Source organism: Sinocyclocheilus rhinocerous, unplaced genomic scaffold (assembly GCF_001515625.1).
Source record: "Sinocyclocheilus rhinocerous isolate Xijiao unplaced genomic scaffold, SAMN03320098_v1.1 scaffold717, whole genome shotgun sequence".
Classification (NCBI taxonomy): Eukaryota; Metazoa; Chordata; class Actinopteri; order Cypriniformes; family Cyprinidae; genus Sinocyclocheilus; species Sinocyclocheilus rhinocerous.
In genome coordinates this window covers 66,016-84,812 of record NW_015649226.1, presented here as the reverse complement: position 1 = coordinate 84,812, position 18,797 = coordinate 66,016, and the positions used below count along the sequence as shown (strand labels likewise).

Genomic DNA, 18,797 nt, shown 5'->3' with positions numbered 1-18,797 from the left:
TTCCTGCAGAGTTTAGCTCCAACCCTAATCAAACACACCTGAACCAACTAATTAGGGTCTGAAAGAGCACTTGATAATTACAGACAGGTGTGTTTGATCAGGGTTGGAACTGAACTCTGCAGGAAGGTAGATCTCCAGGAACAGGGTTGGGCACCCCTGGCATAGAGCATGGTTCGTGCCTCGCCTCTGCATGCTCTCCTAAAGTGTTTATTGTTTATAATTAGCCTATTTAGCTAATATTACAGTTTTTTTAATAGTAACTTGCATTTATGTGACATTGTTATTATCTATACTGATTTATTTTTAGAAAAGTCTGTTTAGTTAATTTGTAATAGTAATAGTAATTTGCTTTTATTCTTTAGCTTTTATTATTTCTGCATTTACTAAATATTTAATTTTAATGTTGATGCTTTTGTTATTTGCTATGATTTATTCTACAATAATCTGTTAAGTTAATTTGCTTTTATTTCTTAATTTTAATGTTTTAATTCTATCATTGAATGGCTTCTCGTCATTTTGCATCTTTGTATTATTTGTTACCACTTTGTATTTTTGAATGCTTTGTAGCCAATTTGTATTTTTCATTGGTTTATCATTTTGTATCTTTGAATGGTTTGTTATAGTTTTGTATTTTGTGACTTAACAGACACCTTTATCTAACAAATATATATATATATATATATATATATATATACATATATATTTCACAGCAGGACACTGTTGTATCACTATAACATGCAATGTCAAATCAATACCTCTCTGAAGAGGTGTTTTAAAGTTGTTACATAGTTTATAGGTACAACATTGTTTTTATGCACTGTCATACAGTACATTTTGTCTGTGGATGGTTGAAGTTGAAACCAAATGTCATGTTACAAACTCTCTTTTGTATGTTTGTAGCATGGCTGATTACCTTATCAGCGGTGGAACTGGGTACGTTCCAGAGGATGGACTCACTGCCCAGCAGCTCTTTGCCATCGGTGATGGTCTCACGTACAGGTAAGTCAGGGATCATGTGCACAAAAACCTTTTCTAGATGCCCTGCCTTGTAGTCAGTCACAAAGACTGACATGGACAGCACAATGTCAGCACAGGTCCTATCATGTGTAGCTTCACCCTGGGACACACATGCGGCATCTTTCTGGACATCTGTCAGTGAGATGGCTCTCAGCTCCATGGCAACCCTCGTGCATCTCCATAGCAACGGGGAGCTCAAGTGCTCAGTCCCACCACATGCAACCCGTGTTTATGGGACAATGCAAAACCAGAGTGCATGTGTGGTCCCTTTTGTCCCTGCTTGCTCAACATGTGCTTTAGTATCAATTAGAAATGCAGATTGTTTATGAACATAGTATGTTTTACACCAGTGCATTAAATGAGCTTGTGTTTGTGTGTGAATATGAATGTGTTTATGCTTTCCCAGCCTTATGAAAACTTGTTATCAGAGCAGTGGTCTCTGCGTCTATTTTTGTCATGCTGGCTGGAGTGTTTAATCTGGTCTAATGTAGGTTTTATGAGCGTTAGGCCACATGGGGCGGGACACTGAACAGTGCCTTCTCACACATCCTCCCGAGACAGACAAATCCGGTCCCATTTTTACATTATCATGCTTTAAAGTGAGGGATATCATTTAACACTTTCTATTTGTAGCCCTGAAACAATAACAGTGCTTTTAAGTCAAGTTAGATTCTAACAACACTGATAACATGCTTTCGTATATATCAAGTTTTGGGTACCACTTTAAGTTTGGGGTCAGATTTATTTAATACTTTTACTCAGCAAGGAGGCAATAAAATTGTCAAGTGACTAAACCTAAATCTCATATTTTTTCATTTGCACACACTTTTGTAGTATAGTACCGCTGCATTAGAGGCTATGTGTATTTGCGTGTGACATTGGTGACACGGTTAAGAACATTAACAAGACGTCTCAGTATGCCACATCTTAAGTAGATTATATAACTCCTCTTGACATGACCAGAGACATACTGTACGCGTGCAAGTTTATCATTTGTGGCTTCTTAAAGTATTAATGCTACAGGCAAACACGCATATTTATTTGCTCATGCACTGCATTAAAATAATCAGTCGACTTGCTAATATTTTTTTTTTAATAATACGTTTTTGAAAGAAATCTCTTATGCTCACCAAGGCTGCATTTATTTGATCAGTATACAAAAAACAGAAATATTGTGAAATATTATTACAATTTAAAATAACTGCTTTCTGTTTTCATATATTAAAACAAAAAAAAGTAATTTATTCCTGTGATGCTAAGCTGAATTTTCAGCATCATTACTCCAGTCGTCAGTGTCACATGATCCTTCAGAAATCATTCTAATATGCTGATTTGCTGCTCAAGAAACATTTATTATTATTATCAGTGTTGACAGTGTGGAAACCATGATGCATTTTTTTCTTTGATAAATAGAAGGTTCAAAATAACAGCATTAATTCGAAATAGAAATATTTTGTGACATTAAAAATGTCATTACTAATAATGTAATAATGTAATGCATCCTTACTAAATAAATAGTAGTGTTTAGTAGTCGCATACATTGCTGTCATGTTTGCATAAACTAGCCATAATAATACCCGAAATTCTGAATTAACCTTAGTTTGTTGTATGCTTGTTTTAGAGTGGTTTTCCTTTTTTGACACTGATTTGAGTGTGTGTTTAAGCATTTTGTAATTTTGATAATGTTCTGATTCATAAATTGCTGATCCAAAGGTCATTGTTGCCTAACTCTGCCATCTGTCCTTCCTCATTCAGTGATTTCCTCATACTGCCTGGCTTCATTGACTTCACATCCGATGAAGTGGTGAGTACCACCAACATTTATCAGAGGTTATCAACAAATGGGTGGAACAGACCTCAAAAGCTCTTGTATTAGTAAACAGTTTCAGTGCAGAGGATCATTTTTGATCACATGAATCAACTCAGATGCTAAGTTGATGGAACAGGAGCTCTTTAACTATCAGTGAGGTGGAAGGTCTGCAAAGGACCAAAGGAGGTGTTTGTGTGGATGAGAGGTTAATTTGGCTGTGTTAACATCCACACAGTCCCTGGTGTTCTGGGCATGTTGTCACAAGCAGTGAAGCTCAGGTGTGTGTGTGTGTGTGTGAGAGAGAGAGACAGAGACAGAGAGAGAGAGAGTCCAGGATGACACAAATATCAGTCCCCCTGGAACCACAACTTTAAACACATTTTTAATTAAAGATGGAACAAATTCTCTTTCCTGGGATAGATCATAAGCCAATGATTTATTTAAACAGGGAATCGGTTGAACTTAATAGGTACTATTTCAACTTATTTTGTTGAAAATCTCATATATGTTTTGGTTCATGGTAGTCTGTGAGTCTGTTTAAAATGTTTATTTTCCAGTAGGGCAGGCAGTTTAGTTTCCTGCTGATGTAAACGCAGGTACACAACACTGTTTGTGTTTTCTTTGAGCACTTCTGAGATTACGCTGAGCTGTGGTTAATGATGGGACACAGGTGTTAGAGAGAAAGAAGAAAAATAAGATGTGACAGTGTCTACAGTTTGATTAAGTCAACTTGTGTGACTGAGTCAGTGTTATTTTAGTAATATTTGTATCTAATTATAGTATTTATTATAGTGCTGTCAAACGATTAATTGCATCCAAAATAAAAGTTTTTGTTTACATAATATATGTGTGAACTAAAAAAAATATATATATATATATACATGTAAATATTTGAAACAATATACATGCATGTGTGTATTTTTATATACATAATAAATATACATAGTACACACACATATATTATGTAAACAAAAACATAACATTTTTTCATTTATGTTTCATTTATGTTTCAGCTTTCCATTGATGTATGGTTTGTTACGATAGGACAATATTTGGCCGAGATACAACAATCTGAATAAATAAGCTTTCCATTGATGTATGGTTTGTTAGGATAGGACAATATTTGGCCGAGATACAACTTATTTGAAAGTCTGGAATCTGAGGGTGCAAAAAAAATCTAAATATTGAGAAAATTGCCTTTAAAGTTGTCCAAATGAAGACCTTAGCAATGCATAATACTAATCAAAAATTAAGTTTTGATATATTTACGGTAGGAAATTACAAAATATCTTCATGGAACATGATCTTTACTTAATATCCTAATGATTTTTGGCATAAAAGTAAATCGATATCGAAATCGATTGCTACAAATATACCTGTGCAACTTGAGACTGGTTTTGTGGTCCAGGGTCACAATTATATTTTATTTTACTTCAGCTTTATTTCAATTAACAATTTGTCATAGTGTTAGTTTGACTTAACAATAGCAACACTGTTCTGTGTACCCGTAAATGTTTTTTGCAAAGAAATCGTTCACTCAAAAAACTACCTTTTTTATTATTATTTTCCTATGCTGTTCTTAACCTGTATGATTTTATGACAAAAGGTCATTTTTACTTGCACCTAAGTAGCAGACTTAAGTTGAGCTCCTAAAATTACCAAATGTTATAAATTAGCTTTGCTTAGTTGAACATGTCTGATTACATAGACAATGATTTTTTTGTAACGGTCATGTGTTGTCATAGGATTTGACATCTGCCCTGACCCGCAAGATAACCCTGAAGACGCCACTCATTTCCTCTCCCATGGACACAGTCACAGAGTCCTCCATGGCCATCGCTATGGCTGTAAGTAACAATCACAGAAACGTTATATATCAGCACTTGTACTGAATCGTAATTGCTTTTCCATTTCATTCACTGGTTTTTCCCATAGCTCATGGGTGGAATAGGAATTATTCATCACAACTGCACACCTGAGTTCCAGGCCAATGAGGTCCGGAAAGTCAAGGTCAGTCACATGAGTGTTAAGAGATGACGATTTTGAGGAATAAAAAAAAAAAAAAAGTGAAACTTGTATTTTGTAAGTCTGGTAAACTGTAGATTCCAGATATAAATTCCAGATACAGTAAAATGATAACTACCAATAATTAACATGTTTTTGTATCTGTCATATTGGCAGAAATTTGAGCAGGGCTTCATTACGGACCCTGTAGTGATGAGTCCACGGCACACGGTTGGCGATGTGTTTGAAGCAAAGGTACGGCACGGTTTCTCCGGCATCCCAGTTACAGAAACCGGCAAGATGGGCAGCAAGCTGGTGGGCATCGTTACGTCACGAGACATTGACTTCCTGTCAGAGAAAGATTACGACAGGCCACTGGAGGAGGTTTGTGATTTGAATTTTCTGAATTCTAATTTAATTCTTTAATAATTTGAAGTTTGATTCCAATTTAAGTGATGTTTCATAATCTAATTATTAATTTAACCTCCAGAAAGTGTCAATTTGAGTGAAAATTGATAACTAATAATAGTTTCTTGAGTACCAAATTGGCTTATTAAAATGATTTCTGAAGAATCATGTGACACTGAAGACTGTAGTAATGACTACTGAAAATTCAGCTTTTCCATCACAGGAATAAATTACATTTTAAAATAGGTTAAAATAGTTAAATAGTATTAAAATTGTTTTTAAAATTGTAATAATATTTCATAATGTTACTGTTTTTAGTGTAGTTTTGATAAAATAAATGCAGCCTTTGTGAGCATATGGGGCTTCGTTCAAAAACATTTTAAACCCAAACATTTGAACAATGTATATAAAAGAATATCAAAAAAACATTTATTTGAAATATTTTTTTAATTAAAATAAAACATTGATCACTGATGAATCATTCACAATAAAACCAGTTGCTTTTATTAAGAAAATAAACAATTCTAAATTTTTGTTGTCCTTAAACACTCATAATAGTCATTTAATGCTACTAATATGCATGAATGATAGTTTCTGAAATTTCTTAAATCTTCCAGGCAATGACAAAACGAGAAGATTTAGTGGTTGCTCCAGCAGGTGTAACGTTAAAAGAGGCAAATGACATCTTACAGCGCAGTAAAAAAGGTATGAGCCTCAACTTCAGTCCTGTTTATGTTGTGATGTTTAGCACAAGCTTGCTGATCACATTCCTGTTATTCTCTCTCAGGTAAACTGCCTATAGTGAATGACAGCGATGAGCTTGTAGCTATAATAGCTCGTACCGATCTGAAGAAGAACAGAGACTATCCTCTAGCCTCCAAAGACTCTCGCAAACAGCTGCTGTGTGGCTCTGCCATCGGCACCCGAGAGGACGACAAGTATCGGCTAGACCTGCTTATGCAGGCAGGAGTGGACATGATAGTTCTGGTGAGTCCTAAGGGGAATAGAATGACATTAAACTTTAGCAGAACACAGTGCTCTTTCTGGAGATCTAGCTTTTTGCATCACTTTTGCTGCATTCCATTGAAACTTACATTCGGACAAAAACAACAGAACTCAGAATTTCTCTTGCAAAATTCCATAATTTGTTCTGCCAAGCTGCAAACATGTCAACACCAAGAATAGATGTACACATTTAATGAGAAACACTTACTCACCCTCAGGCCATCCAAGATTTTTTTTTTTTAAGAAGTTTGTTTCTTTATCAGAACAGAAATTTAGCATTACATGCTCACCATTGGATCCTCTGCAGTGAATGGGTGCCGTCAGAATGAGAGTCCAAACAGCTGATAAGAACATCACAATAATCCACAAGTAATCCCCTCGACACCAGTTTGGGTGACTTTTTCACTGGAGAAAGCAATACTACTATTAGTAGGCAACTAGCAGTCCTTTGAGTGCCGGAAGCAATGGTTTGAAGTTAAAAACTTAATGATGAATTTGGTTCTTACATGCAGCTTTTCACTTCACAAGACATTAAATGATGGACTGGAGTCGTGCGGATTACTTGTGGATTATTGTGATGTTTTTATCAGCTGTTTGAACTCTCATTCTGACGGCACCCATTCACTGCAGAGGATCCATTGGTGAGCAAGTGATGTAATGCACAGTAAAAAATGCCTTTCTTGCTTAGATTTTTTGTCTTGTTTCCAGTCAAAATATCTAAAAATTCTTAAATTAAGAAGGATTTTCTAGACAAGTAAAAATTGTCTTGTTTTCAGAAGATTAAGTGAAGTCAAAATTAAGTGAGTTTTTGCTTAGAACAAGCAAAATAATCTTATTTTGCTTACCCCATTGGCAGATTATTTTGCTTGTTCTAAGCAAAAACTCACTTAATTTTGACTTGTTTTTTTCTGAAAACAAGACAATAATTTTTACTTGTCTAGAAAATCCTTCTTGATTTAAGAATTTTTAGATATTTTGGCTGGAAACAAGACAAAAAATCTAAGTAAGAAAAGCAGTTTTTGCAGTGTGCTCAATTTCTCCAAATCTGTTCTGTAAAAGAAACAACTCATCTACATCTTGGATGGCCGGAGGGTGTGCATTTTGAGCGAATTTTCATTTTTGGGTGAGCCATTCCTTTAAGCAAAAAAATGCATCAGCGAGTCAAATTTCCAACATGACGAAAGAAAACCTTTAGCAACAAACCTGTTTAGCAAACAGAGACAAATGTGTCAAACATGGTAAATGACCCTCTCTATAATCATACACCTGCAGAAAACATGCAATGGAGACTTTGTTTACAGTCAAACACCTGCAAAGCTAAAAATAGCATTTCCATTTGATTTCTTTGTTCCATGTGTCGGGTAGTGGAATACAGCATTAGCATGTTTTCACGCTTTTCAGTGGTAAACTGTATTGGCCCAAACAAAGGTAGTTTGAATTAAACAAACATGAAAATAAAAGTGTACCTGGGATGCTTTGTGCTCACAATGTATGTTATGAGTAAACCATATTCTGATCATTTTCTGAGATTGCCACAGTTTAGTTTGCTATATGGAGGCCAGATTTGGAGAGTTAGCAAGTGTGAAACGCCCTTAAAGTGTGAACCAGAAAATCAAGATGTTTGACTTTACTTAAAAATATTGGCAGGTGTTTGAGGGAAGGGTTGCAGTAAAATTTTGAAAGCTGGCATTCGAAATAATCCTGCAATGTGATTTCAGGCTCTAGGCCGTGACCAGGCTCTGGGCCATTTATCTGATCAAAAATGCAATATAAACAGTAAAATTATGAATAATATTGCAATTTAAAATAACTGATTTCTTTTTTTATTATTTTTATTATTATTATTAATTGATCAGCAACCAGTGGGTATCGCACAAAACATATTACAAATCAGGATCACAACAGAAAAGCCAAAATAATAATAGTATCAACAATAATAAAAACAAAAATAACAAAAACATATATAAAAAAAAGAAAAGAACATACATGGAAAATATTCATCAAAACACATAATGGAGGAAAACAAAAACAACCATGTCCAATTTATATCACCATATTTTTATAACCAAATAAATAAATAGGGGTATGTAGATTTTTATTACATTTTTCATATTATGCTGGGATCTTCACTAACCCCCAAAGATCTCAATGGTTCTTCCCACATTCTGTTAAATGACATAAATTTACCCATAAGATGGAATCTTAGTTTTTCTAGGGTCTTTTATCATAAATAAATAGCCATTCCCTTTAAAAGGGAGGGCTATCCCCAATCCATTTGTTCATAATGGCTTTCTATGACAGCATCAATAAAGGATGAATAATGTCTTTATGTTCCTGTAAAGGAGGAGGCAAAATGTTGAGTAAACACATAATAGGTGAAGCTTTAACTGTAACCTTACAAATGTCTGAAAGAGCCTCACAAATTAAGATCCAAAGTTTTTCTTCTGTCAAAAAACTTCTGTCAAAGAGAAAGGGGATTCTAATAAATCATGCTGTCTAGTTATATTTGGGACCACTAAATAAAATAAAAAAGAGCTGTCTTTTAGACTGTATGAGTTACCTTCAGATGAATACAATGCAACATAAAACTGTCTAAATACATTGTTAATTTATTTGTCATCAGTACACCTTCTCCCCTCTCCATCTCTCACCGCTGAGATAAAATTTTTGCCTGGTCTGTTCTTTATAAGTTTTGCCAACAAACGATTGGATTTATTTCCAATCTCAAATAAATGTTGTCTAGCAAAAAGAATATCTCTCTCAGCCAACAAATCATTTAATAACGTCCTAATATGCTTTATTTGGGTAAGTACATCTTCAGATTTTGAGATATAATACTGCCTTTGTAAATGGGATATTTGCTTTTCTAATTGAAGTTGTTTAGCTATTTTATCCTTGTTCTTTTTACTTACGTAAGCAATTATCATACCTCTAATATAAGCTTTGTAGGCATCCCATAACATTCTGGGATCAGTCTCTTCTAAATCATTACAAAGGATTAATAATCTGTTTTCTCCTTTAGATATTCCACAAACTGATCAAATAATAAGGCTTTAATTTCCAGAAATAAGAAGTTTTTGGACTATCTATTAGACGTATAGAGATAGTGACCAGGGCAACTTGTGGCGCGAAAGTAACTGAGGGTGATTTATCCAAGGTAGGATTAAGAAAACCATTAAAATCACCGCCCAAAATAACATTATTACAGTATATATAATACTTGTACAAAAAATTCTCATTAAGATTATTAGGGCCATATATACATCCAATAACAATTTCCTTACCATAAAGTAAACCCTTTATAAAAATGATTCGACCTTCTTTATCAGAATCTTTTGTTATTAATGTAAACGGGAAATAACTGATTTCTATTTTATTATATTTTAAAATACAATTTATTCATGTGATGCAAAGCTGAATTTTCAGAAGCCATTAGGTTTTCAGAATTTTGAAATTTCAGTAGTCTAACCCTAACCTAACCCCAGTAATATGCTGATTTGCTGCTTAAGAAATATTTCTTAGTATTGTCAATGTTGCTGCTAATTATTTTTGTAGAAACCGTGATGGATTTTTTTAGGATTCTTTGATAAATAGAAAGTACAAAAGAACAGCATTTACAATGTTTTGCAGCATAATAAATGTCTGCACTCACTTTTGATCAATTTAATGCATTCTTGCTGAATAAAAGTATTCATTTCTCGCTGACCCCATGACTTTTATGTCTACACCACTTATACAGCTTTGGATTTTGAATACTTTGTACTGAGTCAAGTGACCAGTCTATGATGTTTAGATTTTGTGTTGGTCAAATAATTTCGTAGATCAGACTTAATAACAACAGGTGTTTGTTGTTGTAGTTGCCAAATATTGACTAAAGTTGCCGAATAATGTCATCGCTTGCAAATGACAGTAAAAAAAAAAATTTGATTTATGTGCAAAGATGTAACCAAAATGTACTGTCACACCTTTTGGGCTACATCTTTAATCAAACACACGTGAACCAGCTAATCAAGTTCTTTGGTTTCACTGGGAAATTAATTAGCAGGTGGATTAGGGCAGGGTAGAACCTAAATTCTACAGGACTGCAGAATAGAATTGCATCAACCATTCATTCCTTGTGTGACACACAAAATTAAAATAATATTGCATAAAATAAGAGAAGTCTTTTACAATTTCCAAAGTTGGTCTCAGACTGCAAAATGGGGCCAAAATCACAGTATACACACAATGTTGTTCCTTTTAGCTCTTAAGCCTACATGATATGTGATGGTTTTTCTGTTATTCTGTCTCAGGACTCTTCTCAGGGGAACTCAGTGTTTCAGATCAGTATGATCAACTACATCAAACAGAAATACCCAGAACTACAAGTGGTGGGAGGAAACGGTGAGGCTTTTTTGTCCTTTATGTGGTTCTTTTCTGTATAACGTGTGTAAAATTAGATATATTTAAGATGCATGGAGCTACAGTTGTTTTCCATACTTAAATCGAGTAATAGCATATTCTTTGTGTTTTATTCTCCTTCTCTTGTATACAGTGGTGACTGCTGCTCAAGCAAAGCATCTTATAGATGCTGGTGTTGATGCTTTACGAGTGGGCATGGGCTGTGGATCCATCTGCATCACACAGGAAGGTATGTGTGAGTTTTTGACTGACTTTGGAGGACAAACTTGCTGTGGAAATTTCCCAAAAGTTAGCTAAATGTGAAACAACTTTGAGGACACATTTTAAAGGAAAAATGGTGTCTTAATTCAGTTCTGGAAATGACAGAAGCATTTTTTTTTTTAGATTTTGGGATTGGTTTCTAGCAATTATTTTAATTTTATATTTTATTTTATTAACAGCAAAAAAAAAAAAAAGATTTTGGGGATAGCAATTATCATTTTAGTTTTTATTATATTTCATTAATTTGAATTACAAGAAAAAAATAAGAATGACCTATTTATATAGCAATAGTAAATGTGTGTATGTAGACATACTTAAAAGGAAAATTATTCCTATAATCATGTCTGAAAATGGATTCAAAAATTATTTTAGGACTTTTGGGATTAATTTATTTTACTTTATTTTATTTTATGAACAAGAAAAAGGTGTATGAATGGTAAAAGGAAAAATGGTAATTTTATTCATGTCTAAAAATGGCAAAAGTTTTATTTTAGAGTTAGGATTTTGGGGACAAATATTATCATTTTATTTTATTTTTAAGAACAGGAGACATTTAATTAGATGTTATATAGCAATGTAAATATGTGTACATGTTGTGTGTATATCATATAGTGATGGCGTGTGGGAGACCGCAGGGCACGTCTGTGTATAAAGTGGCTGAATACGCCCGGCGTTTTGGGGTTCCGGTCATTGCAGACGGTGGCATCCAGACGGTTGGGCACGTTGTCAAAGCCCTTGCGTTGGGAGCTTCCACAGGTGTGTGTTTTTCTGGGTGATTTGCCTGAACGATCATTGTTATTAATGGCTGGGATTTGTTTGCCTATATTTTACTGTCTGTGCCTGACCGTGCCCTTCCCTTCTGCCTGCTTTGTTTCAGTGATGATGGGGTCATTGTTAGCAGCAACCACAGAAGCGCCCGGTGAGTATTTTTTCTCAGACGGCGTACGACTGAAGAAGTACCGTGGCATGGGCTCGTTGGACGCCATGGAGAAAAACAACAGCAGTCAGAAACGTTACTTTAGGTAAACACTCTTAAACTCAGGTGACCTCGTGTACATTCATAAAGACAACATCGGGTGTATTAATCTCACATATGCTCTTCACTAATTTTATAGTTTATAGCAACAATTCAAATTTTATATTTTTAGAGTCTTAAGTCCAAAACAAGGTTAAAACAATAAAATATACACATAAATGGCAATAAAAAAGACTATGAAAAATCATAGTAGTGTTTTATATGCAGGACATAATGGGTTGTGTGTATATGTGTGTGTTTTTCAGTGAAGGTGATAAAGTGAAGGTGGCTCAGGGAGTCTCTGGCTCAGTTCAGGATAAAGGCTCTATACACAAATTTGTTCCTTACCTCATTGCTGGAATTCAACATGGCTGCCAGGATATCGGTGCAAAGAGCTTGTCCATTCTGCGGTAAGTGTGTCATCCTTTATAGACATCTGAAAAGCTTGACAAAAGACTTCATGGAATCAAAATTGCACTTTTGTGACTTTGAATTCATGTTTATTAGATTTGATGCCATCTCTGTGATAGTATCTGCTGTATTCTAGTCGCTTTTAGAAATAGCAGCTAGTTAACTAAATGAGCTTTTAGCAGATATAAACGTATAAGTCTTTCTTTCTGGACCAATGGACCAATGGAATTTTTTATCAGACATACACTACCGGTCAAAAGTTTGGATTTTAAAAGACATCACCAACTCAACAAGGCTGTATTTATTTAATAAAAGCACAGTAAAAACAGTAATATTGTGAAATATTACAATTTCAACATTTTCTAAAATGGAATGTTTTCTATTTTAATATATTTAAAATGTAATTTATTCCATAGCATTGAAAATAGTAATAAGAGCCATTATTAATAGTTGAGCTTCAACAAAACTGGTGAACATTTTGCTTTGTTATCAGAGGAATACATTACATTTTTAAATATATTAAAACAGTTTTTTATTGTAATAATATTTCACAATATTAATATTTGTACTCTTAGGCCCAATCCCAATTCTACCCCTTAGCCCTTCCCCTTTCCAGAGAATCACGTGAACTGTCCCAATTCTTAGGGGAATATTTTCACCCCTACCCCTTGACACTCTGTTTCAAGGGGAAGGGGTAGGCGGAGGGGTAGGGGAAGGGGAAGGGGTATAAAATAGAATTGGGATTGGGCCTTAGTGATTTACAAGGTCTTAATTATTCCAAACTTTTGGCCGGCAGTTTTTTCTTCTGGAAAAAAACGAACTAAAAATATTATACTCATTCTGCACTAAACAAATTTTTGTTCAATAGTTCTCTCTAGAAAAAGAATATTGCCTTTCCTTTCCTACATTCAACTAGCAGTATATAGTAGTGAATCATGGTTCACTGTGTGTCTTTAGTTGTACTAATGCTTCAACAATATATAGTTTCAAACCAGAGTATGTGAGCGGAGTGGAGCGGCAACAATTTCCCCTCCGCGCTCCGAGCATATAATAATCACTCCTCTCCGGGTTAACCATTTCCCGCTCCCGCTCCACTCCTCGATCACTGATATCAGAAACCCTGCTCCATCTTCGCTCCGCTGCTAAAGTATTTCAGTATGTTTGAAATATCCGTTCTGTTCATAATGTAGGCTATATTAAAGGAAAAAATCAAATAAATAAAATAACAGGAGAGTTTCAAAGTGGCTTATTGGAACATCAGTGTGCAAACTTTTTTCCTACCACATGCCAAGCTAATAACATGGTTGTCAGCATTAAAAGGTATAATTGCTGCTTTTTTTTTATTAAGGAAAAATAAGAACATAGAAAAAGTGAAGGACATTTTTTTTTCGACTTGACTTCCTGAAAGAAAACATCAACACGAAAAAGAATGTCGTTTGTTTTTACCTACACCTGTGTAAGTCTCACCTGCGTTACATATAGATCGATGATGTACTCTGGAGAGCTGAAGTTTGAGAAGAGGACGATGTCTGCTCAGGTTGAGGGCGGAGTTCATGGACTGCATTCGTAAGTCTCCGCCCACTCATTTAACCCCACCACTTGCCCTACCATCGTGTTTCTTTCCTCACAGCACATACCCTCAAAAAATGGCTGTGAACACATTTCACATCATTAGAATTCTTGTGGTTCACATAAAACTAAACGTTTAGCAATCCCCTCTGTTTTTTTTTAAGTTCCTCTCAGAGACCCTCAGTCCATACTTTCTTACGTTGTCATGGAAAAGTAGAGTTTACATGTGAAAATGTCTTCTCTTCCTTTCTCTTATGCTGTCATCATAGATATTCTTTTGTGCCATGTAAGTATGATAGCGTCTCATGTTATTTATAATAGCGTTAATTTCTGGTGGAGGGGATTGTGTTGTAAACAGCGTTAAGGTCTGGGCTCTTTAGTGGGCAATGAGACTATTTTAGTTTCCTCTTACTGTCGTATCATGTAGACAAACGTAGTGTCCACTATCCCAGTGCTGTGGTTGTGTACTCGTAATACTATCAGAGTCTCGTCTTTGAAAGGGAGATTATCTTGAAAGAAACCCACTCCTACATTTAAAGGTGGGGTAAGCGATTTTTCAAAAAACGCTTTAGAAAACTGATTCTGGCCGACTAGAAAAACAAACTTGTAGCCAATCAGCAGTAAGGGGCGTGTCTACTCATGATGTGGAGGAGAGAGCGTTCAGTGCACAGGACGGACATTAGCGAGCCGAGCGACAGAAAGATAGAGATGGCGGATAAAAAACAAAAGAGGAAAACGTCTGCGGTATAAAAGAAGGCTTAAAGGGGCCATATGATGCTATTTTAAAGATCATTATTTTGTGTATTTGGTATAACAGAATATGTTGACATGCTTTAATGTTCAAAAAACACATTATTTTTCAAATACTGTACATTATTGTAGGTCCTCTATGCCCCGCCTCTCTCAAACACGTCGTTTTCCACAAAGCCCCCTCCTTTGACAAGCGCAGTCTGCTCTGATTGGCCAGCTGACCCAGTGCATTGTGATTGGCCGAACACCACAAGCACGCATCGGAAATGTAACGCCCCTTACCATAATCGCAAGCTTCATCTTTCAAAATAAATGTAAAGACAGGTTAATAATGTCGTTAATTTGTTTTGCTTTGTTTCACAGAACTAATCGTTGCCTGGGTTGCGTACCTATGTGTGGGGCGGAGCTATCAAAATAGGGGGCGAGACCCTTTTGGGGTAGGGGCGTGTTTGTTTTGGTGATTTCAAATGTCAACAGTGGCTACCAGAAATCGCTTACCCCACCTTTAAAAGGATAGTTTACCCAAAAATGACAGTTCTGTCATCATTTATCCACTCGAAAATTTCAGGGCTTTTTTTTTCTGACTTCTGACTTGGCACTGTATTTCATATCTTCTGAAGCCATATAATAGCTTTGTGTGAAGAACAGACTGGAATTTAAATCGTCACTAGATTTGACATCTTTAAAGCCATTGATTCTCATGCATCTCATAACCGATGACAGTATGCAAGTTTCAATATGTGGATGCACAAATTATATTTGAGACTGTGTAACGTCTTAAATTGTAGTCTGTTCCTTGCTGAAAGGCACTCTTATGATACTTCCATGCTGCTTTTTTATTTAAATTTTTGGGCAAACTGTTCCTTCAATTGGTTATGCTGACATGTTTGTAAAAACCTTTAATTTAATAATATAATCAATCAGGCCCGGACTGGCTAATCGGGAGCACCGAGAGGATTCCCGGTGGGCCGGTCAGTTTTTTGGCCGTGAGGGCCAATTTCTGTTAATGCTGTTAAATAGAGAGAGAGAAATACATTTTTAAAAATTTACCTTCTAGTGCATTCTTAAACTTGGACCTCAGTATATTATTGAAGTACAAATCCAAGCACCAGAAGTAGGCCGCACTCTCTAAGTTTTCTTTAATTAAAAAAATGCATTTTCATTCATTCATAGGCTAGCCTATATGGTTGCAATAATATTTTAGTTCAAAAATTTAAGTGTCATTTAAAAAGACTGCAGGCAGACATACATTATGGTACAGTACAAATATTTTGAGCGTCCCTTATTCTGTCCCTTATTTTCTTATGAATCACAATTGTCCCTTATTTTCCATTTGCGGCACCTTGCTAAGAAAAAAAAAAAAAACATACAGTTGTTGGAGATATGCGAGCAAAAAAATTATAGATAAAAAATGGATAAAGTGCAAAGACAGCACTGAAAAGGCCAGTATGTGTGTATATATATATATATATAAACAAAAGCTCTAGAAAATTACAATGAATTACAAGGCTGTAGAGAACAGTGCACTATTGCAGACTTATATACTAAGGTTTTAATTATTTTAATAGCTCAGTCGTAAACTAAAGTGGGCCGGTCGCATGCATGAAACTCCAGGGCTGAAAATGAGTCCCACTCCGGCCCTGTAATCAATGTAACTGCATTTATTAAGGTTGTGTTGCTTTGCTTTCCTCGGCAGTTATGAGAAGCGGTTATATTGAGCCAGGCAGCAGGGGGCATCCGAGAGCTGGACCCAATGTCCCGTCACCAGCCATCACTAAACACAGCAGCTGAAAGTGATTTCTGCTATCCTCAACCCCTTTATCCTTTTTCCTGGTTGGCTCTTGACTCTAGATAAACATTCAAATGAAAAAAAAATTTAAATTGATTGATTGTCTGATTGTAATAAAAGCCAGCAACAGTACTGAATGTACTATGGACTTGTTTTGATTTTTTTTTATTTTGTTCAGGCTTCCCTGTAAGAAATTAGACTTGGCACTAGAGATATTATTTTCAAAATCCTGTGAATGTACGGCATCATCTGAAATATGAGGATGCTACTTGTGTTTATGTAAGAGAGAGTATGAACATGTATGATCTATGTCGGGTATGTTTTTCCAGACTGTCTTGCTGGCTCATTGTAATTCATATTGTCTGTTATTTTAATAGTAACAATATTTTGTGACCATCGTGGTATATGACGAAATCATGTGCATACCACATTGCCATTAGTGTTATGAGTTGAGTTGTAATGTAATCTAAGAAATGCATTTGTTTTCTTTATTTTTCCACTAGGGCAGGTTTGCAGACTGCTTGTGTCAGGATGCTTTTCAAATTATCATTAGGATCATGTTATTTTATGGACCAGATTATGAGTATCAGCCTTAAAATCATGTATTCTGTACTGTTACTCGCCTTACGCTAGTCAATAATGTACACCGACATTAGAGACGCTCATTTCTTAAAGTTTATTTAACAGTTTCACACACTTGCATCATTTAACTTAGAAGCATTTACATTTATCAAACATTTTACAGTATAAAAAAGTTCTGAATTGAAGTACAGTCAAAAGCATTTGCTGTAAAATTGATACTTTCAACTTTGGGCACCATTTGGTAGTTTGCAAAGACTTGTGTTGTCATTCTGAATATACTACAGTTTATAGAATAAAGAATGAGTTTTATAGATTGTGTTTCTTATTTTGTTCCTGTAGTATCAGTTTCTGTCTACTTTCTGTATACTTTGCTTAAATATTTTAATGTTAATATACCCTTTTATAAACACAGTAGCATAATGAGCAATGCAATTCAGAGCATTAAATTGTCACGTAGAATCGTGGAAGTCATTGGAGCATTTAGTAGTCACAGACAGAAAATGCACATCTCAAACATTTGAAAAAAGAGAGAGAAGCAAGTGTGAGACAATCTTAAAGTTTTTGTGATAAGCTCCTGCTGTCAGTCATTCAGATGTGCACTAATAAAGATGACAAATGCACAAGCTGTCAAAACTTCATGTTATTACATCTCTATGGCCAACAGAGGGCAGCATTTGTGCAGCGAAATGGCTGTGAGGGATTATGGGTACAGGATAGAATAGATCTTTATTAAGCACTAAATGTAATGAAATAACAGTTTAGAAAAACAGTAGTACTAAAATGCCAAGTGTTTCATACATGCAACAGCTAATTAGCATGGTTTTCATGGTTATCTTCATGCAGCCTTTTGCTAAATATGTCTTTTCCCATAAGTATATGCTCCAACAGAACACCCAGGTCTCATTCCAGAATAAAATGTTACCTAAGTGACAGTTCTGCCACAAATAAGTGTGTTAACACCAATGATAGTGCTGCAATAAAATGCAAAATGGTTCTAGAGAATGTGTCTCTGTACTGTACATCTGTAATGTTGCCAAATGAGTGTTTAGGTGATCTGTGCTGTAAGAGCAAAACCAAAAGACATATCATCATAAAACATGTTCATAAGTGCTAGCTTTATTGCTGAAAGCAATACAAAAGTCTCCTGTACAATAGTTTATTTTTTTAAGTCTTGCGCTTGCGCATGCCTCAAAAGAGGGCTTACAATGACTTACAAAGATACATAACAGCTACAAGTGTATGCACTACTTGCTTTATGCAAGCACTATATAGGATAAATCACTATACAGGATTTACCCTATTATACTTTATCGACACGAATTGATAGGTGAAACAACAAACAGCCACCCACAAATAGTATATAAACAAACCTGAAAGGTAGGCGAGAGTAGGCGGCTGCAGTGAGGGGAGGAGTGAAATAAGCGCAGTCAAGACGGACAGTTCTGACCTCTCGAAGTGGAACAGATACCAACGAGATCAAAGGCGGATATCGCGTTATTCTCACTTACATGCTTTGTTGCTAATAAACATGATATAATTTCAGTTCTGTTACTTTTATATGAAAATAAATATGATGAACAAGACACTCAAAGTGCTTGCTATTTAATTCCATACGAAAGGTGTATTTATCATCCATTTTTACTTTAATACAAACATGTATTTTACATTTTTATAGAAATATGACAACAATCACATATCTCACACAGACATCGCACTGTCATCGTGTTTGGGAATATTCATGCATAATTTAAATACATAATCACATGAAACCAGAT

At 35.2% G+C, this 18,797-nt stretch overlaps 1 protein-coding gene across 4 annotated transcripts in view; it reads left to right on the top strand.

The window, feature by feature from the left end:
• impdh1a (IMP (inosine 5'-monophosphate) dehydrogenase 1a) overlaps positions 1 to 17,318 on the top strand; it is a 23,726-nt gene extending 6,408 nt beyond the window's left edge. The window contains exons 2-16 of one of the 4 annotated variants that reach the window (XM_016515137.1): positions 901 to 999; positions 2,773 to 2,821; positions 4,573 to 4,674; positions 4,763 to 4,837; positions 5,009 to 5,215; positions 5,857 to 5,944; positions 6,027 to 6,226; positions 10,537 to 10,627; positions 10,779 to 10,874; positions 11,519 to 11,662; positions 11,784 to 11,928; positions 12,188 to 12,331; positions 13,815 to 13,898; positions 14,171 to 14,187; positions 16,348 to 17,318. In XM_016515137.1, coding sequence (XP_016370623.1) covers positions 902 to 999; positions 2,773 to 2,821; positions 4,573 to 4,674; positions 4,763 to 4,837; positions 5,009 to 5,215; positions 5,857 to 5,944; positions 6,027 to 6,226; positions 10,537 to 10,627; positions 10,779 to 10,874; positions 11,519 to 11,662; positions 11,784 to 11,928; positions 12,188 to 12,331; positions 13,815 to 13,898; positions 14,171 to 14,187; positions 16,348 to 16,442 — 1,635 coding nt within the window. In that variant the 5' untranslated portion in view covers position 901 and the 3' untranslated portion in view covers positions 16,443 to 17,318. The remainder of the gene's footprint in view (positions 1 to 900; positions 1,000 to 2,772; positions 2,822 to 4,572; positions 4,675 to 4,762; positions 4,838 to 5,008; positions 5,216 to 5,856; positions 5,945 to 6,026; positions 6,227 to 10,536; positions 10,628 to 10,778; positions 10,875 to 11,518; positions 11,663 to 11,783; positions 11,929 to 12,187; positions 12,332 to 13,814; positions 13,899 to 14,170; positions 14,188 to 16,347) is intronic. The other 3 variants (XM_016515134.1, XM_016515135.1, XM_016515136.1) reach the window with 3 other exon arrangements.
• Positions 17,319 to 18,797: the final 1,479 nt, after the last annotated feature.